Source organism: Gaeumannomyces tritici, assembly GCF_000145635.1.
Source record: "Gaeumannomyces tritici R3-111a-1 unplaced genomic scaffold supercont2.3, whole genome shotgun sequence".
Lineage (NCBI taxonomy): Eukaryota > Fungi > Ascomycota > Sordariomycetes > Magnaporthales > Magnaporthaceae > Gaeumannomyces > Gaeumannomyces tritici.
In genome coordinates this window covers 3660191-3682157 of record NW_008804547.1, presented here as the reverse complement: position 1 = coordinate 3682157, position 21967 = coordinate 3660191, and the positions used below count along the sequence as shown (strand labels likewise).

The following is a 21967-nucleotide window of genomic DNA, read 5'->3' as shown; positions in this document are numbered from 1 at the left end:
TCAGTCGCATGAGAGCACAGCCGGTTTTGTTGGATGGACTTTCTTTGTCTTACAGACCACGGCTAGGATGCTTCAAGATTGGAATATGCCACCAACAGGCCGCTGCCCAAGCATTCGGGTCGTTTCCTTTATTTTACCTAATAATTAGCCCTATCAGGGGAATGCCAGCAAGACGCTGTCGCGAGCATGGTCAGCAGTCCAACGCCTGTTTGATCCATGCGGGCTAGCGGCGGCTATTGGCGGCACTGTTACCCCTCAAACGACCCCTGAGCTCTAGCACTACTACCGCCTGCGGATATCATTAGTGACACAAAGGGCGCCACTGCCGCCCGATACCGGCAGCAAGGTCGGAGCTGCTTAGATAGGCACCGCTGAAGCGCCCTATTAAACATCAACATGGCCAGGCAAGAACTGCGACGCCTCTCTTCACACAAACCACCCTGAAACCTGGACATGGACCTGAATACATGTTGAGCTTCTGATTCCCGTCCCTTGATACTCGCTTTTCAGAAATTAGGAGGGTGTGTTTGCCCACCCACGATGCAGCGATACGTGCTGCCGAGAGCGTTGCGAGCCTCGGTCCCGAGGCCATGCCCCCACCCCGGAGCCCAGCCCGCTTATCGGCGCGGCTTTCACGGATCTGCGTGGCGCAACTCCGAGGTTGTCGGGTCCGCCGCGAAGCAGGTCCCGGGTGATGCGGAACAGACCCAGCCAGGTGTAGCGGCGGCGTCTCCGAGGCGCCAGCAGAGGATCACCATCTCCGACATCCTGGAGCGGAGGCGGAAGGCGGGGAAGCTGGTGGCCCTGACGGCGGCGGCGTCCGACAGCGACATGTTCAAGGTGTCCCCGCCGGGCGACAAGCCGCTGGCGCGCCGGTGGGACCACATGCTGAGCCCGGAGAGCGCGAGCCGGGCGCCGTGCAAGCTGAAGCAGGCGGCGCGGCACCTCAAGAATCCCGGGCTCATCTCGCTGGGCGGCGGCCTGCCGTGCCCGGACAACTTCCCGATCGAATCCATCTCGATGCGGATACCGACCGTCGCCGGCGGCTTCTCCGAGGCCGAGACGCGGGCGGCGGGCCAGGACGTGCGCGTCGGCAAGTACGACGTGCGGGACACGGCGGCGGACCCTGAGGGCGGGGCCGTGTACGACCTCAGCATCGCGCTCAACTACGGGCAGGCCACGGGCTCGGCGCAGATGCTGCGCTTCGTGACGGAGCACACGGAGCTCGTGTGCGCGCCGCCCTACGCCGACTGGCGCAGCTGCCTGACGGTGGGCAGCACGGGCGCGCTCGAGCAGGCCCTGCGCATCTTCTGCGACGGCCGCGGCCGGTCCGACTCGGTGCTGACCGAGGAGTTCAGCTTCTCGACCGCCGTCGAGACGGCGCTGCCGCTGGGGCTCGGCGTCTTTGGCGTGCCCGTCGACGCCGAGGGCCTGCTGCCCGACGCCATGGACGAGATGCTACGCGGCTGGGACCCGGTGCGCAGGGGCGGCCGCAGGAAGCCGCACGTGCTCTACACGGTGCCCTCGGGCCAGAACCCGACGGGCGCCACGCAGGGCGAGGCGAGGCGGCGGGCCATCTACGACGTTTGCCGCAGACACGACGTCTTCATCCTGGAGGACGAGCCCTACTACTTTCTGCAGATGCCGGCGTACCAGCGGGGTAGGGCGGCGGCGGCGGAGACCGCGCCCGAGTCGACTGACCAGTTCCTCGACGGGCTGATCCCGACGCTGCTGAGCATGGACGTGGACGGCCGGGTGCTCCGCATGGACTCCTTCTCCAAGGTGGTGGTGCCGGGTTCGCGGCTCGGCTGGGTGACGGGGTCGGAGCAGGTCATCGAGCGCTACATCCGGCACGGCGAGACGTGCAACCAGGGGCCCAGCGGCATCTCGCAGGTGCTGTTGCACAAGCTCCTCGACGAGAGCTGGGGCCACGAGGGCTACCTGCGCTGGCTGATGCGCCTGCGCGCCGAGTACACGCGCCGCCGCGACGTCATGATGGCCGCGTGCGAGGACTTTTTGCCCCGCGAGGTCGTCAGCTGGACGCCGCCGCGGGCGGGCATGTTTGTGAGTACCTATACTCCTTTTTTTTCTCCTTTCGTCTAGTGCCGGCCAGGCGATCCCTCTTTCTTGATGTTCTACCCTCGTTCCCTCTCCCATATGCTAACCGCTCAACGAACCCGCCACCAGCACTGGCTAAAGGTGGATCACACACGCCACCCAGACGCGGCAAGCCGCAGCATCCTGAACCTGGAGGAGGACATATTCGGCAGGTGCATCGACAGCGGCGTCCTCGTGGCCCCGGGGTCCTGGTTCATAGCCGAGCACGGCTCGGAGCCGACCGGGCTCTACTTCCGGGCCACATTTGCGGCCGCGACGCCCGAGAATATGACCGAGGCCATCCGCAGATTCGGGGAGGCTGTGCGGCAAAGCTTCAAGCTGAGCTAGGGACAAGGAGCAGCTCCTCGTCTCTGATAGCTAGCGCCCTGATCCTAAAAACTCTAAATAACGCACATCCGAACTCTACCTTCCCAGAAACCGTACCAGAACATTGCCAAGTGAGCTGTGGATTTGATGGGCTCTTTCCGGTGCAGGTCCCAGAGCAGAATCTGTAGTTCCGTAAGTCCTTCCCTTTTTGGATTTGTGCTCAGACATTCCCCCGCATAAAATATTGGTTTTGATGAATGCACCCCTCTTATTTTTGTTCTATTCATGTTGTTCATGCTTGTTCCTGTAATTCTTAATCCTGTTATTTATTTTTTAAATTTTTCTACTGGTCTCGTTCCTATTCCTCAGGGCCTGCCCACCGCACCGACAATCCCGATCTTTGAGATCTGTATAATTCCCTCGTGGCGGTCAGCGAAGCTTGCTCCAACACGAGACCCTTGGTATCGCCAACTGGGAGAACTCGAAAAACAGGGTATTAGCAGCATGGGAGTCCAGGTCAAGCCCAATAGCAAGTTTCCCTCGTGCACGGTCTGCTTTCAGACAAACACCCACGGCCTGCCTAGCTGCTTTTAGCCCAATACAGGCGGGAACTGACGTAGGTGGTGGTGAGCTAACTGACACCGTCGCTAGAATAGCCCAGCAGTGCCCCTCCCAAATGAGCCTGCCAGTGCGGCGTCCGACTGGTGGGCCGGTAAGCTGGTTCCAAAGAGAGGTTCTCCGGTGGACGAGGGGAGGGTACAGTAATATCGCAGATATCGAGGGGATCGAGATGCCAGTCAAGCAAGTGCGACTCTTTTCCATTCGTCCTGGTATATTTGATTGCAGCTTAACGCCATGTGTCTAATCGCTCTGACATAGGCACACAGTGTCGGTCCTCCAGCGCAGACATGGGTTGCGTCATAAGCTGCAACCGAAAGGCGGGTTGGCCCCTGTTGATTGGGCAGGGGCCGAGCCTGGAAGTTGGGCAAGATAGCAGCTCACGCCGAGGTGGGATTGGGGTCTGCGTGCGACGGAAGGCTCGGTGCTGCACGCTGCAGGCCCCAAGAAGACAGATTGGCTAGCTGACAAGAAGAGAGGCGCAAAGGCGCATGAACATGTGCCAGTCTGGAGGTTCAAGGTGGCATGGCCGAGGCAGCAAGACGATGGGGTTTGTTCTGGGTTCTGAGAATAGGCGGGAGATCACCTCATCCAGCTCAGCTCCTCACCCAGCTCCTCATCCAGCTTGGGAAGCCCCGGTTTTTGCTGCTGGTCCCGCCCACCTCGAGTGACGCCCTGCCCAGTTTCGGTGCAGCCAGCACCATCCTTGCACATCTCCGACGGGCCAAAACAAGAGAAGGGAAAGAAGAAGACTTCCCGGAAGGAGCCAGACAAGCTACGTGCCGTTTTTGCGCTGTTGAGGGCCGCCGACAGCTACCGTGAGTTGCCGTGCCCGCTTTTCCAGATCTTCTCCAGCTCGGCTCCAGCTAGCTCTGTTCTCGGATCGCGAGCCGACCGAACCTAAGGGAAAGAAACATTGAACGAAGAAAAAACCGCCCCGGCGCACCACCACCAACCACCACCGCGGGCAGGTGCGAGCGGCTGTACCCACCCCAGAGTCAGCCCGGCCCGCACGACGTTTTCCGCGCTTTGCTTGTGCGGTTCAAGCCCTTGCTCACATCCTTATTATTCTATTTTCTTTCTCTTCGCTCCGACTAGCGAGCAAGTCACCCCGTCTCGCACCTCGCGGCTGGCGTTTGTTCTGGTTGGACGGACGGGCAGACAGACTACCGCCAGAGTCGATGAAACCCCGTTGACGGCGTTTGCGCCAGAGACAAACCGCCGAGGCTGCGCGCCCTGCCGACAGCACACCAGACTTTTATGCCGACGGCGGACAGCTGACGTACGAAACCGCGAAACACTGCGTGCCGCCGGCCCGCACCCCTGCCACTGAACCTGACCACCGCCTGCCTGCCTGCCTCCACCTCTCATCGACCTTCGTTCGTGCTTTGACTTGGTGGTGGCAAATCATTTTTTCTTCTTTGGGCTTCTTTTTCTGTTGTCGCCATTCTTTTCTGTCGTCATCTTCTTTTTACTCTACCCACCGACGTACCGAGCTGTCGAGCGTCGCCATAGATCGCGCCTGCGCAGCTGCCTCGATCCCGTCAAACGCTCCCCACCAGCGCCCCCCGCGCCGCGCCTGCTCGCATTGTGCGACCCCTCGGCGCCAGGCCAGCATAATAGTAGCACGAACATGTCTTCCACATTGCGAGCATCGTCCCACCACTGCCGCTATTGAAGCCGCTTGAGGGTACGGAATAAAACCGCTCCTCCCACCCGCGCCGCACCCCCGCAAAATACCCCCCTGTCGTCATGGACGGGTCTGCCATTGCGGCGGACGAGATCGACCCGCCCGCCCGACTGGTCGAGCGTCTGAGACAGATAGCTGGATACACCTGGGACGACAGCATTCCCATCTTTCATTCAAGCTTCGACAATTGGTGAGGGTTCCGATAGAGAGAAGTCCCCGCAAGCCTGCCTTGACGAAATGTGTCGATTAACACTTGGGTGCCCCTCCGCAGGCATGTCTTCGGCACTCGCTTCGTCCCGGCGCACGCCGGCAGCTCCCACACACAGGCTCCGACGCCCAGTCATCTGTACTCTCCGTCGCAGCCTCCCGCCCCCTCACCGCAGTATGCCGGAAGCCCCGGATCGTTCTCGAAAGTGTCCCTGGCCCGACCCGGGCTGATGGACACCCTCAGCAACAACAGCCTCTCGGCCGCCCCCAGCGACGGCGGGAGCGAGCCCTCCGCCGTGTCTCCGCCGCCCCTCTCCCACTCGAACTCGGCCGAGTCCCCGCTGATCGAGGAGCCCGTTGTTGCCCGAGTGTCCTTCCATGTGCTTCGCGAGGAGAGGGCTTTCCACGTCGCAAAGAGTCTCATCGCCGCCAGCGACAACAACGGCGAGCATATCGCGAAGCCCATCGATCTCATCCGCCTTGCGCCACAGCCGGGCGACCGAGGCCCCATTGTCGTGGCCATCTACACCAACTCGGGCCCCAATTATCTGTTCAAAGTCCTGGATATGGGTCCCGCTTGGTACTGGGCGCGAAAGTCTGGAGATGGCTACGAGGCCCAACCAAGACCCGATGAGCTCCGCCTGGAGCCCCCGATATCGCTGAACCATTTTCTCGACTTTGCCATCGGGGCGGCCAAGTGCCTCGAGCTCCTGCACCACGGCCAGGGGATCGTCCACGGGGAAATCAGAGGCGATGCGTTCCACTTCAACTTGGAGACCGAACAGGTCAAGTTCGTGTCGTTGGGGTCTGGAGTCAGGTCCTTCGAGCATGGGCTCACCAGCACGGGCTGGTCGACACTGTCCAAGGAGAGAGGCGCCAAGAACAAGCTGCAGTTCATCAGCCCCGAGCAGACGGGCCGTATGCCGGCCGAACCTGATACGCGCACCGACATTTACTCACTAGGCGTCTTGTTCTGGACCCTACTCACGCAGAAGCCTGTTTTCGACGGTCCTTCGCCTCTCGATGTGGTCCAGGGCGTGCTCAACCGCCGCATCCCGAGCGTCTCGGTAGTGCGTCTGGATGTGCCCGAGGTTCTGGGGAGGGTAATCCAGAAGTGTACCTCCAAGAACATGGGTGAACGCTACAACTCGGCGAGCGGACTGCGCTACGACCTGGAGAAGGTCAAGGAGTTCCTGCTGGACGGAGACCACCTCGCACTCAGGGAGTGGCAGATCGCGTCCAAGGACGTGTCTTCGTTCTTCATGCTGCCAACCTCGATGATTGGCAGGGCCCAGGAGAAGGAGCAGCTGGCCAGTGTCATCGAGCGTGCCGCCAAGAATCATGTGATGCAACAGAGGAACAATCCCAACAGGATGTCAGATGGCTCCGCCTTGTCCAACGAAATCGACAACGCCGAGGTGTCGAGCGAGGGGACAGGTTCCGTGGACGGGACTACACGCCGTAGCGGATCCTTCACCCAGACAATCGCGTCAGATCCAAAGACCCGAAACAGCTACCACCCTTCGATTCATAGCATAGACCGGGATTCGGTCATGTCCCTCGAGACACCCTCCTCAGGGCATCCGAGTCTCTCAGGCCTTCGTGGGCCGCCCAGACACTGGGATAGCAGGCATCAGTCGGTTTCCTTCGACACCCGAAGTATTGCCGACACCGTCATGTCCGCCGACCGAGAGACCTCCTCCCGCCACAGCGCCGCCATGGACTCGGTCAGCCTGGGAAGGAAGCTCGGCTCGGCCAGGTTCCGCCGTAGGGGACACTGCGAGATCATCACGGTCGAGGGCGCCGGCGGCCTGGGCAAGAGCTGCCTTGTGCAGTCGGTCCTTTCGGAGAACAGGCGCAGGGGCTACTCTGCCACGGCCAAGTGCGACACCGCCAAGAGGACCGCCTTCGGCCCTGTGTTGAGGCTCCTGTCCTCGCTGGTCAGGCAGCTCTGGGGCGAGAGGAACACGGACACAGCCCTGCACAAGGAGTTGAAGGAGAGCGTGCACGGCGTATGGCCTTCTCTGCACAAGGTCCTGGGGCTGCCAGAGTTTCTCCTCGGCCCCGTGGACCCCGGCGTGGTACGGTCTCCGTCAATCACCCAAGGCCCGACGCAGCCTCCCCCTCCCCGTGGGGCAGGCCGGGCCCCAGCTAAGCGCCGCGGTTCGTCGCCGGGCTCGTCGATTCACAGCTCACGGCTGTCGATCCAGAGCTCCCAGGACTTCCTCCGCTCGGGGAGCTCGGCCAAGTCGATCCGGCTTGTCAACACCTACCTCGACATCCTGAGAATGTTCACGCAGCACAAGTTCATCTGCCTGTGCCTCGAGGATCTGCACTTCGCCGACGACGAGTCCATGGATCTGATTACGCAGATCATTGCGGCCCGGCTAAAGCTAGTCATCATCATCACGTACCGACCGGATGAGTTGAGCCCGGAGCGGATGCAGCGAATATTACATCCGCCAGATCCCGAGGGCGAGCCCCTGGACGGCTCGCTAATCCGCTCGCCAATATCGGTGCACGAGATGCCAATCTACACGACCAATCGGCCGGCCGACTACCCCAAGACGGGGCCAACGGTGACAAGGATCTGCCTCTCGCCACTGGGCGAGAACGACATCGTCAAGTACGTATCGACGACGCTCTGCTCCCCGCCCGAACACATTCTCCCTCTGGCTCTCGTCGTCCAGTCCAAGACCGGGGGCAACCCCTTCTACATGCGGGAGATGCTCAGTGCGTGCCACCGAAAAAAGTGCATCTGGTACGACTACCGCGACTGCCAGTGGCACTTTGACCTGGACCGCCTGTTCGAGCAGTTCCAGGGCGAGCAGAACTACGACGTCCTCAATACCGACTTCATCACACGACGGCTAGACGAGCTGCCGCCATCGTCGAGGGCGGTACTGTCCTGGGCAGCCCTTCTCGGCACCAACTTTTCGTTCGAGCTGGTGTGCCATCTGCTTAGCGGCGAGTTCGACGACGCTGGTTTACAGTGGGAAAGCAGCCACAAGCCCACAGGCTATTCTCAGGAGGAAGCGGTTGCGGGTCTGCAGGCCGCCGTGCAGGCGTACATCGTCGTGCAGGGCGACCGGGACGACCGGTTCCGGTTCGCCCACGACCGCTACATCCAGGCCGCCGCAAACATCAACCAGTGCGATGCCCACAAGATGCACTTTGTCATCGCGCAGACGCTGCTGAAGCACTACAACAAGGACCGGTCGCGGGACGGGGTCGCGTCGCACATCTGCAACGCGCTCAGCATCTTCCACGACCGCGTCAGGGACAGGAAGCCGTACCGCACACTCCTTTTCGAGTGCGCAGAGGCGGCGACGGCCAACGGCGCGAGGCCCACGGCTGCCAAGTTCTACAGCGGTGCCCTCGCCCTCCTCCAGGAGGACCCCTGGGACGACGCAAACCAGGACGTGTCGTACAACGAGACGATGCGGCTCTACCTAGCGGCGGCCGAGTGTTATCTCTACATGGGCCAGCTGCCGCTCGCCACGGGCGTGCTGAATACGGTCTTCGAGTGTGCCAAGACGGTCTTCGACAAAGCGCCGGCCTGGGTGCTGCAGTCGCGGGTCTACGCCCAGAGCGGGAACGCCGTCAAGGCGCTCGACTGTCTCAAGGAGTGCCTCGGGACCATGGGCGTCGAGCACAACGACTCGACGACCTTTGAGGAGTGCGACGCCGAGTTTGAGAAACTTTCGGCGCAGATCAGGGGCATGGACCGCAAAGACCTCCTCAGCCCGCCCAACACACAGGACCCGGCCCTAGGCATGTCGTTGGGTGCGGTGCTAGCCGAAACCATCAGCGCGGCCTGGTGGAGCGACTGTCTGTGCTTCTACCAGCTGTCGCTCTGCATGCTGGGTATGCACCTCAGGCGCGGGACCATGCCGCAGTCGGGCATGGCCTTCCTGCACATGTCCATGATCGCGCTGTCGAGGTTCAACAGGATCGAATTCGCCCTGGAGCTGGGGTCGTACTGCCTCGATCTGCTAGACATGACGCGCGACCCCTTCTCCATGGCCCGAGGTTACATGATCTACGCTAATTTCGTAGAGCACGCCCAGTACTCGGTCGTGCTCGCGGCTAGCCAGCTAGATAGCTCAGTCGACTATGCGGCGTCGGCGGGCGACCGGATATCGGCCATCCTCGCCATCGGTCTGGGGGCGCAGTTGCGCTTCTTCGCCAGCGAGAACTGCATCGACCTCGAGGGCCTGTGCGAATACAGCTGCGAGGAGATACCCTACTGGAACCAGGACTCGCGAGGCGGCTCCATGCTGCTGGCCGTCCGCCAGGTCTGCCGGGCGCTGCAGGGCAAGACACGCGTCTCGGAGGCGACCGAGATCATGACGGACGAGCACCACAACTCGCCGGGCTACAAGAGCTGGCTGGCCAATAACACGGAGAACGGGAACCGATCGCTGCTCTTTTACGAGACGCTCGAGTTGGCCCCGCTGTTCCTCTACGGACATCTCAACCGGGCGGTCGAGGTGGGCAAGTTCTGCGTCGAGAACTCCCATCTGATCTGGTCGGCGCGCAACACCAGATTCGCCATGCTCTTCTACGGTCTCGCCCTTGCCGGCCAGCTGTTCCGCCAGCGACGCGACCCGCGCACGAGGCAAGCGGCCGGACCACACGAAGAGGCCGTCAAGGTGACGGCCCGGCAGCTCGAGTCTCTGCACCGGGGAATCATGGACTGGCAGGTGGTTTCGGACGTCAACTACCTGTCGTGGTCGCGGCTGCTCGAGGCCCAGATGGCGGAGCTAGCCGGCGACCAGGGGCGGGCGATCCAAAAGTACGAGGAGGCTCTGGACCACGCGTCCGAGAACGAGTTTGTGTTCGAGGAGGCGCTGGGCAGCTATCTCATGGCAGGCACTCTCATCAGACTATCGGCATGGCGGTCGGCGCGGTCGGCGCTCAAGGACGCGGTCGGGCTCTACCGGCAGTTGGGCGCGGTCGGGGTGGCAGAGGCGATCGAGGTGGAGCACAGCGTGGTGATGCGCGGGCCGGCGCGCAACCACCGCACGGCGGATGCCGGGATGCAGACCGAGACGGACTTTGCCGGCGCCTCGGCGGCCAACGACCAGTTCCACCAGGCCATGGGCGAGGAGGGCACGGCGCGGAAGCTCACGCAGGCGGGCATGGCGGAGCTCAAGGGCGAGCGGGTCGGGGCGTGGCGCGGATCCATGTCGCTGACGAGCGCGGCCGAGGCCGGGGCCGGGCTGCCGACGCTAGATATGATCGATCTGCACGCCATCCTGCAGTCGTCGCAGGTCATCTCGTCAGTGCTGGACGTGGACGAGCTGCTCAAGACGATGTGCGACGTGATCCTGCAGACGTGCGGCGGCGCGGCGACGCTGGCGGCCATCGTGATCGAGGACGAGGGCACCAAGCAGTGGAGCGTCGCGGCTATGGGCGACCCGGAGAAGGGGGCCGAGACGCACAAGCCGCGCACGATTCTTAAGGGCAGCTCGCGCGTGGCCGAGAATGTGATCCTGTACAGCACGCGGTTCCGCGAGATGGTGTTCGTGCCCGACATCATCGGCGACGAACGCTTCAGCAACGTCAGCAGCTACTGGCTGCGACTCAACCCGCTCGGCAAGGCCGTCATCGCTATGCCCATCTGCCACGGTGCCGACAAGATGCTCGGGGTGCTGTACCTCGAGGGCCTGCCGCAGTCCTTCACCGACCGCAACGTAACGGTTCTGCAGCTGCTGGTCAACCAGATCTCCATCAGCTACGCCAACGCGCTGACCATGAAGGCGGTCGAGAAGGTGTCTGCCGAGAACGTGACGATGCTGTCCTTCCAGAAGCAGGCACTGGCCGACGCGCTGCAGGCGCAGGCCAAGGCGCGCGCAGCCGAGAAGAAGGCCAACGAGAACGTAAAGCTAGCCGAGGAGGCGGCCAAGGCCAAGTCCATCTTCCTGGCCAACGTCTCGCACGAGCTGCGCACGCCGCTCAACGGCGTCATCGGCAACTCGGAGCTGTTGCGCGATAGCAGCCTCAACAGGGAGCAGCTTGAGATGGCCGACAGCATTCGCGTGTCGGCCGACCTGCTGCTCACCGTCATCAACGACATCCTCGACTTCTCCAAGATGGAGGCCGACAAGATGAAGCTGTATGTCATCGCCTTCAACCCCGAGGAGATGGTGCGCGAGGTCGTGCGCGCCGTCTCGTACAGCAACCGCGAGAAGACGCCCAAGAAGAACGTGGTCATCGTCAAGGAGATCAACCTGCCCCAGCTGCTCATCTACGGTGACCCCATCCGCCTGCACCAGGTGCTGGGCAACCTGATCGGCAACAGCCTCAAATTCACCGCCAGCGGCTACATCACCATCGGCGCCCAGCTCGACGAGGAGACGCAGGATAAGGCTACCCTGACCTTTTGGGTGCGCGACACGGGCATTGGCATCCCGCCCGCCCAGCTGGCCAAGCTGTTTGTCCCCTTCAGCCAGGCCGACCCGAGCACGGCACGCAAGTATGGAGGCAGTGGCCTGGGGCTCAGCATCTGCAAGTCGCTCGTCGAGACCATGATGAAGGGCCGCATCCACCTCGAGAGCCAGGAGGGCGTCGGCACCACGGCATGGTTCACCGTCACCTTTGACAAGGCGAGGCCCGATGTGTCTGCCGGCGAGGCCCAACAACAGCACCATCACCACCATCATCAACAACAACAGCAGCAGCAGCAGCAACAGCTCAAAGGGCTCCCGGCCCAGCAGCTCGTTGACTCGTCATCGCGCCACCAGCACTACCACACACACTACCATCAGCACCACCGCGAGGCCGGGCTGGCGCCGTACTTGGACCTTACGCGGGTTCCCCGCGACCAGATCCGCATCTGCGTGGCTGAGGACAACGCCATCAACCAAAAGATCGCAATCCAGTACGCACAGCGCCTTGGATACACGCGCGTCGACGCCTATGACAATGGGCTCAAGGCAGTCGAAGGTTTGCGCCAGAAGGCCAAAGAGGACGAGCCCTACCACATAATCTTGATGGACGTGCAGATGCCCGTGCTCGACGGCTACGAGGCCACCAAGCTGATCCGCCGCGACCCCATCGAGGCCGTGAGCAAGATCCTCGTCATCGCCATGACCGCCTCGGCCATCCAGGGCGACCGCGAGAAGTGCCTGGCTGCCGGCATGAACGACTACCTGGCCAAGCCCGTCCGCTCCGAGGTGCTCAAGAAGAAACTAGAAGCCTATGTTGGCACCGCGGTAGGTTTGATTGTGAAAGCTTGTGAAGCGAGTCTTGTTATGGTGACAAATTTGTAGGGATGCCCTTTGCTGACATGCGTGCTCGCCCCTGCCACGACAGCCCCCTCCCGACCGCTTCAGCTCGCCGATGTTTCCGTCGTCACCCTCGCTCAGCCCTAGCCCGCATTCATCACCCGTGGTGGGTAGCCCGACGGCACCGGCAGGACCATCGCCTCCAGTCATGGTACCCAGAAGCAGCGGGCCATCGCCTCCCATAGCCAGCCCGCGACCATCGGCCATGAGCGGGCTAGTGTTGGCAGAGGTTCCTGTCAGAGACGGTCCGCCGTCGGTAGCGCCGGCAAACCGCAGCTCTTTCGGGAGCATCACATCGCCAGTCGTCCAGGGGATGCCAACATCGAACAGCGATACGCGCCTGTCTGACTCGGGCTCCATCTCGGGATCGATTTCCGGCTCCATGTCTGCTACCGACATATCCACCTTGGCCTCATCCTCCAAGCGCCAGCCTAGGAAGCTGACCAAAAACCGTGGAGATGCCGCCGCCTCGGCGCCGCCAGCCACGGAGAAGAAAGCGCCGGCGGTGCTCCAGAAGAAGAAGGGGCCGCATCGAATGTCGACCTCGTCCGAGACGCTACTCGAAGCCGGCGGCGGCCTGAACTTTGGCAGCTCCAGGGCCAGCACGGGCGGATTCGAGCCGGCAAGGTTTGGGGACAATGGCAGCATTAGGAGCCACCAGAGCGTAGCCTCCATCAGCTCCGGGGCCAGCAAGGACAGGCTCAGCAGCAGCTACGCCGACCAGGGGCCGTTCTAGCCCTGAAGGGAGAGAGGCCTCGGGGCTTGCCCAAAAAGGAGTTCCTCTTTTCTTTTTTTTTCGTCCGGAGGGATGGCCTCAAACCAAGAGGTCGTCATCCCTGCAAGCCGATCCAGGCTCGCAGTATCTCACATTTCCAAAGTGTGTTTGTGTGTGTGTGTCCTCTATATACCCCATCCTACGTCTAGCTACAGATGTCTCGTATGACCTCTTTTTTCGACTTTATTTTTTATGTTTTACATCAATGGGCTTTTTTCTTTTTTTTGCTTCTTCGCATCTCGGCATCAGATCACAGCATGTTCATGGAGGATGGCGAACAGGGACCAACTTGGTACTTTGCTTATCTATCACGCTATCTCCATTCCCTACATACACTTGAAAGACACTCGGTTGGGTCGTTTATCTCTCTTTTTTGAACTTGGCGTTCTCGACTTATCCTCCTCTTTCTAACCATTTTCAAAATATTCCCCTCTATTTGCTGGAAATGGGGCCCCATTTTTTTCTGGTGCACACATCCCTTTCATTTCACCATCATTTCCCCCCGCAGAGAAGCCGATTTCCGCGGTTGTGGGATACAGGTTCAACGGCGTTCGAAATTGTGCTCACCAACCGTCTGGGTTGGTGACTATCTTTATCTCATGATTCAGGTGTACATGTAGTACTCCTAGTAACTTTACGATCCGCAAATACTTTCAAAGAAGTAGAGACGAAGCCGATGGCATAAAGAAACCCAAAATTGACCACAGAGCGAAGTTACATGACCAATGTGGTCAAATCACGGCATATCTGTCGTTCTTGGTGTTTTATGCCTGCTGATTGTTTGCTCCGGTGATTGACGATCAGTCTTCTTTTCACTTTGCCTTGATGCGTGCATCCATAACGTCACGCATGACCTGGCCAATCCCCGTTCAAAAAAAAAAAAGACCCCGGGCGAAAAGAACAGTGACGAATATGGCAAAGGAGAAATAAAATACAAAGGCAAATTTGCTCCCACTACTCGGGGGCTAGAACTCGGTGTTACTAGGGGAATCCCTCCTCCTCGGGCACGAGCGGCCCGGTCCGGCGAGGGGTGCGTGCGTGCGTGCGTGGGTATAGTGGTTTGTCATTATTGATTGCGCGGCGGACATCGCACACCTTTCAAGACAGCAAGCCCTCCCCTCCATCAGTCATCCTTTTGGGGTGGCCATCCGAACAAGTGCTCTTTTTTTTTCTCTTCTTTTCGTTTTACCTGGAGACGAGACACTTTGTCTGGGGAGGGGGGAAGGGGGCGTGCGACCTGGCCGGCAACGAACGGGGCCATGTACCCGGGTTTGAGATGAAAACTGCAAGTGCTGGTCGGTGGTCATGGTGGGCTGGAAAGAGGCAGGATGCTGACGTGTTCACCCATCGGTGTTTTCCTTCTGGCGTTCTACGGGGCTTGTGAACTTGACGGGCAGCTTCCGGGCCGTCGGGCGAGAAATGCTTGTCTGCTTCTTGGTGTGCGTTAGATGTTGAGCATAAAACGCAGAGGCGGGCGAGACGCGCCGAGATGCATCTTTTTCTTGCAGAACAACGACCTCTTGCATCACCAAGGGCTTAGCGGCTGGTATACGGCGAGTCGAGAGAGAAGCCGGTCGTGGCTTAGCTCCCTAGGGCGCGACTCGACTATGGGCTGTCGCTCAGGCTTGGATATGAAACCATCGCCAAATGGCCACAGCAAAAAGATCCAAGCGCAGTCGAGACAAGTTTTGACGCCCCAATATCGGAAAGCCAGCAAGGGCATTTTGGTTGCGTTCGCGCCTGGACACGTAGACAGACCAGACGAAGAAGCGAGGCGGGCGGAGAAGCCAAGGCACACAACCCCTCTCATCCCATCGGGATGCTGAGCCTGCCGCTCGACAGTCTTCCTCCCAAGTGGTTTTCCGCGTAACGAAGAACCTTGGACCCAGCCCGACTACTTAGGTTCTCGGCTGCCACCGATCCAGTCAAAGCTCAGAGGGCAAAGAAAAAATGCAGACATAAGGCCAACCAAGCAAGCCAATGAGAGGCCAGCAAAGTGCCGGAGACCATGAACATTGAAGGCCAACCTTGTCCGGCCACAGCAGGAACCTGGGGCACCACTCTCGTCGAAATGAAATCTCCTCGTAGCCTCATGGCAGTTGTGTCGGGAAGGGGACGGGCAACTAGAGACAGACAGATGGGTAAAGGAATCGCGCGCTTACCAGGGAGACAGGAACGAGATGCGACGGGCTAGATCCCTCTGGCCGTCTCCGCCGCGGTTAACCTGCAGCGTCTTGGCCGCATCGCGCCTCTCTGTCGCCCCCTGGGGTCGCAACCACTCGTGCGCTGACACATCTCTGTCCCGAGAGTGCTGACGACGTCCTATTTCGGCTCGGCAAGGAGCTCGGCAGCAGGGTCGTAGGAAGGAACAGGGCCGTGCCAACCGATGGCTTGCTCGCAGATCTCTCTCTGCCGCGCTCGTCAGCCGAGAGTGCAGCAGCGACTGATTTCGTAAGCTCGTCGTCTCGAAAGCGCCCCGCGGGCCAGAGCGTGGCCAACCAATGTCGAGAAACACTCAATTGTGTTCTGGATCCGATCATGTCGGCCAGACCGGTCGCAGTTTATGGTTGCGGAAGTGAGAGAGGGACGGATAATTAGTAGGCGAGGGCCGGCACAAATCCTGCCCGAGCCGGAAGCGGCCAGAAAAGGAGACCACTTCGTCTCCCAGACACAACAGGCGACGGGAGCCACAGTTGAGGTTTTTTCTGTCTCTTCCTGTCTGCACCGTGTCGTTGCATGCGCATGCAATAACATTCCCTCCCATCCGGCTTGGACGGTCATATGCCGGCAGCCGAGTTTGTTATACCGGGGGCTTATTACGCCAGGAAGCCTATCGCATCAGACAGTTCTGGACTGCTGCCCCCGCCGGCCAGAGGAGGCCAAACAAAACGGTTGCCCCCGCAAGACAGGCCAGGAGGAGCCGTGAGGAAACAAGAGACCAGACGGGCGAGCCCAGAACCAACCGTCCCACGGCGTAAACGGGGCGGTTAGCCAGATGGCCAAGGCCGCAATGGGCGGGCAGCGTGGCTGTTGCTCATGTTGGCTAAATCGGGGTGTAACGCACGTACGATACGGGGTAGCATTCACGCATCGCCCCGGCCGTGATTTTCCCTGGACCAGACCAGAGAGGCCAAGATGGCTAGGCGGCGCAGATCAGAGGAAGGGGGGGAGCGAGTGAGTGAGTGAGTGGATTAGAAGTGAGCGATAGATGGAGAGGCAGCGATCCGGGGCCGGGATAGGGGGGCAATTGGATGGAAACACACCGGCTGCAAGCAACCGGATGCGACGAGCCAAGCAAGAGGTGAAGGCCTCGAAGGCCGGCCGTGGTGGAGGGTTGGTTCATGGGGTATTCGTGCTCTTTGCTCTTGTTGGATGAGGTGGTAACCCACGGGAGGGAGAGAGAGAGAGAGAGAGAGAGAGAGAGAGAGAGAGTCGCAGCTGCAGTCATCCCCTTCTGGAGGCGAGTCGGATCAAATCTCGGCTCCTCGCCTCGATGGGCTGCTCTCCCCTTTCCGCGTCTCGCACGCATCCCCTGCCTGGGAAGGTAGGGAGGGGCATGGATTGGCGTCCCCTTCTCTCCCGTCCGCTGCAGAGGCCCCTCACATTGCATCTCACATCTCCCTCCCTCCCTCACCCACCCCCGGCTCTCCGGCCGCGCCACACGGCCAGGGCCCCACTTGTCCCTACCTCTTGGCGCCGGGCGCTGGACGCTGAGCCGTGTGCCTGGGTCGCACGGAACGACGGGTGCGGGGTCCGGCGCTTATTTCGGAAGTCGTCTGACGCTTGTGGTGTCCGCGCCGAATGGGCGTGCCCTGTTTTCCGCCGAGGAGGGAGGGGCCATCGGCTGCCGCCCAGGAGCAGGGCGAGTGTTGTGCTCTCTGCTGCTAAAAACAAATCACGAATATGGTAAAGGGAATGGTGTTGTGGGAGCGGCGCACGTGGACGGCACGTTCCAGGGAAACAGCGAAGGAAAACAAAAGCGAAGAGCAAAAGCGAAGTGGCGCTCAGGCCGCCAACTTTGTTTAGCGCGCCATCCACACGGCAGGCACGTCTTGACCAGACATATCGTGCCTTCTTTACGGCCGAGGACTAAACACGGGCGTCTATCAGACCTCTCCAAAAACGGGTAGTCTATCTCCAAAGGTGGAAGTCGCATCCCACCGACTCCACTCCCCTAGGATTTCAGGTTGGGCAACTCCATCTTTCAACGTCGCTTGCTTACAGAGGGGGGGAAATCCTCATTTTTGCAGGCACCTTGCAGGCACCTACCCTGGGTCGGTCGGAAAATTCTCCGAAGTAACAGATAAAAAGCTGTCAAACAATAACAACAACATTAGCATCATAGCGATAAAATCCCAACATATAGGAGTGAGGGCATCGCAATAGGAAAGCCGCGCGCGCGGGGTGGTGAGGAGAAAAGTGGAGGTAAAGTGGAGCATGACCGACGCTTGCCCGTCCCGCCCTCCTCCCCACCTCCTCGTCGACAAATCCACCACTCGCAGGCCGTCGTCGAGCCCGACAAGAGGCGGCGCCTAACAGGGCCCGGCGCCCACAGCGTAGCATCAGGGCGCCTGCGCAGCCCTATAATAAGTAACGGGGAGCCGGGACCGCCAGGCCAGGCCAGGGCATTTGGAGCCCACCACCACCCTACCGGCCAGAAAAGATCAGATATCAGATCCCCTCCCCGGCTCGGTAGAGTTGCATTCTCTTGAAAACACCCCCGTTTTCGGTGCCCTCTTATCGCCAGAGTTCACCGTGGTGTGTGGCAACTGCCTGCCTACAGTAAGCAAAAGCCCGGGACGGATGGCCAAGAGCAGCCAGCGCCTGATATTGCCCCGTCAGCACCAGGATTTCGTCATGGATGGCGGCAGATCGTCTCATGGTTTCGCCGGTATTGAGCCAATCTGATAACTCGAATGTGACACACATACACAACCTAGCCACCACCACCACCACCACCACCACAAGCCCATCCCCACCCTCCATCTTCTCCGGGGGAAATTGAGAAACCACACTAGCCCCCAAAGTCAAAGCACGCCAAACTTTCCGAATGGGTGTGTGCGTGACTTTGTGTGTGTGTGTGTGTGTGTGCGCGCGTGCCATCCACGCTACAACGGCTGGGGCCATCGGTTGGCCGTAGAGGCGCGAGGTTAGTGGTGGGTGGTCTCCGCAAACGGCCTGATAAATATAGTATGGCATGCCATGTAAACCGGCCAAAGAACAGCCGAATATAGCACCGCCGGGCTAGCTAGCCCGCACCAAGGAGCCACCAACCAAGGAGCCAGGGTGGGAGCGCGTGGCCTCCCCCCCCCCTCCTCCGGCTTCCGAGATTGTCAGCCACTACAACCACCTACAGTATGTGCAATGTGGCTAGTGCGTGAGCGACGCTGCGGAATATAGTAAAAGATCACCGTTCCGGAGTATTGCTCCGAGGATCAACGTGGGGTGCAGCCAACAACCTGGCCACCGTTGGCTTTTGCGTCAACCGGTTCCTATTATTCGTCAAAATAAGTAAAATCGAGTGTGTGTGTGTGTGTGAAAATTTTGCTGCCGCCGCAGATCTTCGTACCGGGTATCATACAAGCTTTTCCCGCCATCGACAGGATTTGAACAAGGAAAATATGAGGGAAAAATAAAAAGGAGGAAAAAGAATGACACCAGCTATGCATAAAACTCCAACCCTGCGCACACCCGCGTGGCGGATATGCGCAGAAGTATGCCTCGCCAAGGCAGAGAAAAAAAGTCCGAAAGAAACAGGGAAATGAGACGAACGAATGGGGAAAAAATTTAAAAAGACAAAATGTCAACAATAAAAAAATCACACATCAACGCCAATTGTATCCCCTTCCCGTGTTCCACACACGGGAAATGCACTGCCAACCTAAGCCTGTGGGTTTGTTTTGCGGTTTTCCCCTTTGGGACATGACGAATTTCCAGGAATCGGGCTTCTCAGCAAGGCCGGGGCCGTGACATGGACGCAACCTACAGGGGGGGCCGGAGATGTTTGTTTGTTGTACACACGGTCGGGTGACCTTGGATGACTCGTTCAGCAGAACGACAAGATAGCAAGGCCGCTCCGGGAGGGAAAAGAAACGGGGTGGCCTTTTGAGTGTTCCATGCTGCTGCGCCAGAAAAGGAGGCCTCTTGGCGTAAAAAATGAGGGGGGGCTTGCCTGCCCAGCAAAATGAGATTGGCCCAGTCAGCTTCCATACCCCCTGCGCAGCGGCCTTCGGGAGGACGCAGGGATGGCCCTGGTAGAAACCTAGACGGCTTTCCTGAAACGGCATCTCGACGCCGAAATGGTTGACAGACAGCCTGTCCGTCCTGGTCCGAGAGCGGGCCGTGCTTCTCGTTTCTGAGCCGGGAGGGATGCTTTGTTCCTGGAGGTATTGGGATTGCTTCCCTGCTTCCTTTTGCTGGCCCTGGGTAACGCGGATGACATTTCGGCATGGATGAAACGCGATGGAAATTAAAACAAAAAAGAAGAGAAAAAAAAACCCCCCGATTAGGAACGGGGAACAAAGACGGCAAATATTTTACTCGTTGTTTCGCGGGCGCATGGGTCCGCCGCTTCGTGTCGTACCAACTGGTGAATCATCCCTCCGCTCCGGCTCGGGTGCCGAGGGCTGATACTGCATCGTTCTAGGAGAGGGCTCTTCGGAAAGCAACGATGAGACGGAATGGGGCCCGCTGCGAGACGGTGGCCCTTGCGGTGGCGGGTGGTGCTGTTGCTGTTGCTGTGCATGTTGTGGTTGATTTGCGTGGTGCTGCTGCTGTCGTGAAGACTCCCCAGACATGTCTCCCTCCCTCGCGCTCGAAGGTGCCGACGAGTATGAAGGCGACATGTTGCCGTATCCGCCTCCTCCCGGAGGGTCCTGTCTCCCGCCGGGGCCTCCATTACCGCGCCCCGAAGGTCGATATAGAGAGAGATCGCTCCGCTGCCTCATGTGTCCACGTCTTCGTCCCCCTGCCGAGGTTGAGCTGTGCACAAAAGGTGGCGATCTGAGTCGCTGCTGCGAACTGGGCGGCGGTGGCCCCGGTACCGGTCCCGTCGCCTTTCGTTTCCGTTGCGGAGATTCCCCGATAGTTGGTGGTTTTTCTTTGCGTAAACAAAGGAAAATTAGCCCGGGCCAAACCAAAACAAAAAAATAACGGCGTACGGAGGATCAGGAGGGAGGGCAGAAGAGAGGATCCCCCCTCAAGAGCGTGTTCTGGCTGTAGACGAACCCGAAGGCGTGGCCGGCTGGTTCGAGCCGCCCGAGGCGGCCTGGCTCGCCGGCGGATGCCAGTGGTGGAAATATATCGAAGGTGAGGACTGAGCCTGATCGCTTTGCTGGTGTGCCGACACCGCTCCTGCATGTGGCGGCTGCGCCCCGCCCGGCCCTCCTTGCGGGACGTTGGTGTTCAGCGCCGGAAGGTTCGAGGGACCGGGGGGAGGGGGAGCTCGAGCGCCCGGGACACTGTAGCCACGGGGTCTGGCAGGAGAGCCGGGGGGGTGACTGCCGAATGAGCCGTGGGGTCCCTGGATCGAGCCAGGGGTCGGGGGTACGCCGCCGGAGGGCTGGTATGCGCCGTATGCCTGCGACTGCGAGTCTCGCCTGTGCTCGGGAGATACATGCCCGGACGCGGGCGGGAGCTGGGGCTGGGGCTGGTGTGGGTGTTGCTGATGCGACTGCACTTGCGAGTGCATAAACTGATGTGCCCATTCCAGGGCGGCCTGTGGAAGCATGTTTCCTCCCATGCCAGCGAAAACAACGGGCACCATCGGAGGTGGTATTCCCCCTTGCAACGACGTCCTGAGGATTTCGTGCTCTGTTCTTCGCTGCTCTAGACGCAGCGACTCCTGGCGCGTCTTTTCTTCTTCCTGCCTCCTCTTCTCCTCCTCGGCCTTGGCGTGGAGCCATGCCCTCATGGACTCGTCAGGGCCCTGCTGCCACTGCGGAGGGGCTGGAAGCTGGCCCAGCGATGAATTTTGCTGGTGTACTGAATGCTGTGGGGGCGCAGAAACCTGGCCCATCTGTGACCCTGCTGGTGGCGGCGGCCCAGCACCGTGCTGAAGCGGCGGCTGGGCCAAGGTCATGGCCGCCGGCGGTGGCAGGCCACGGTGAGGACCTGACATGGGCTGACCGGAGGGACTCGTGGTGCGAGGGATCGCGTGGGGCCGCTTTAGGGCCTCGTCCTGGTATATCAAGGGGGGTGACGGCCGAGACGTGCTTGGCGGAGTTGGCAGGTCATGGGCGGATTTGAACCCGTAGTGTACTGGCTGCTTGACGGTGAGCATCTCGTGTGCACAAGTTCTGAGTGTGTGTTTGTGTAGGTGCGTGCCGGTGGTGCATGAGCTCCGGTGGCTGTGCGGACGGGGGGCAAGGAGGGGCGATGCTGTGTTTGGTTGTGAACTGAGGGACGCGGATACGAGATGGCCAGGCCACAGAAAAGCCCGGGAGTGAAGGTGTTTGTAAAGATGGCCAGACACGAGCGAGAGGATGAGAGTGCCCAGGAGGTATGTGCAAGAAGAAGAAAAAAAAAAAGGCCCGAAGCAGACAGGACGGCTATGTATGTATAGCTATACCTATGCAGCTAGGTCAGGTAGGTAGGAGGGCAGGCATGCAAAAGAAGCAAAGCTGAACGAGTGTGGTGGGCCCCAGCAGCTCCGCCAGGACGGGCATGTGGGAAGCCCCAAAAACTAGGCAAAAGGGAGTAAAGGAGGGGATGCAGGAAGAAATGAGGAATGAGGGTGAAGGGAAAGTTCAGCAGAAGGAGAAGGGACACGAGTGAGCGGCTAGGTGGCCATTGGAGGTACCCATGAGCAAGAGGAGGAGAAAGAATGGGGAGGGTGAGGGGAGACGAGGCGGGTATGCAGGCCGGGCAGGTATAATAAAGATAAAAAGACGCACACGAAGCAAGCTACAAAGGGATGGGATGGCTGCAGGCAGATCGGCAGGCAAGTGAGGGAGATGCAGT

At 60.1% G+C, this 21967-nt stretch overlaps 5 protein-coding genes across 5 annotated transcripts in view; 2 read left to right on the top strand and 3 right to left on the bottom strand.

Moving 5' to 3' along the window:
• The first annotated feature begins 354 nt into the window (after positions 1–354).
• GGTG_06332 (amino transferase) lies at positions 355–2539 on the top strand. Its single transcript, XM_009224149.1, has 2 exons — positions 355–2064; positions 2188–2539. Exons 1-2 carry the CDS (start codon positions 541–543, stop codon positions 2443–2445), a joined length of 1782 nt encoding a protein of 593 aa, XP_009222413.1. The 5' UTR covers positions 355–540; the 3' UTR covers positions 2446–2539.
• A 243-nt stretch (positions 2540–2782) lies between these two features.
• On the bottom strand, positions 2783–3806 carry GGTG_06331 (hypothetical protein; the record flags this gene model as incomplete). Its single annotated transcript, XM_009224148.1, has 3 exons — positions 3629–3806; positions 3061–3125; positions 2783–2895 (listed from the first exon to the last, which is right to left on the bottom strand). The coding sequence occupies exons 1-3, from the start codon at positions 3754–3756 to the stop codon at positions 2783–2785; spliced, it is 306 nt and encodes a 101-aa protein (XP_009222412.1). The 5' UTR covers positions 3757–3806.
• An 876-nt stretch (positions 3807–4682) lies between these two features.
• GGTG_06330 (hypothetical protein) lies at positions 4683–13747 on the top strand. Its single transcript, XM_009224147.1, has 4 exons — positions 4683–4922; positions 5004–7455; positions 7507–12159; positions 12260–13747. Exons 1-4 carry the CDS (start codon positions 4795–4797, stop codon positions 12965–12967), a joined length of 7941 nt encoding a protein of 2646 aa, XP_009222411.1. The 5' UTR covers positions 4683–4794; the 3' UTR covers positions 12968–13747.
• Positions 13748–16689: 2942 nt separating this feature from the next.
• GGTG_06329 (hypothetical protein) lies at positions 16690–18172 on the bottom strand (the record flags this gene model as incomplete). Its single annotated transcript, XM_009224146.1, has 3 exons — positions 17938–18172; positions 17229–17317; positions 16690–16890 (listed from the first exon to the last, which is right to left on the bottom strand). The coding sequence occupies exons 1-3, from the start codon at positions 18131–18133 to the stop codon at positions 16690–16692; spliced, it is 486 nt and encodes a 161-aa protein (XP_009222410.1). The 5' UTR covers positions 18134–18172.
• Positions 18173–19542: 1370 nt separating this feature from the next.
• The window catches only part of GGTG_06328 (hypothetical protein), a gene marked incomplete at its 3' end in the record, with an annotated part of 3741 nt that continues 1316 nt past the window's right edge, over positions 19543–21967 (bottom strand). The window contains exons 2-3 of the mRNA XM_009224145.1: positions 20234–21269; positions 19543–19973 (exon numbers count right to left, since the gene is read on the bottom strand). Of these exons, the coding sequence (XP_009222409.1) occupies positions 19543–19973; positions 20234–21125 (1323 nt within the window). The 5' untranslated portion in view covers positions 21126–21269. The remainder of the gene's footprint in view (positions 19974–20233; positions 21270–21967) is intronic.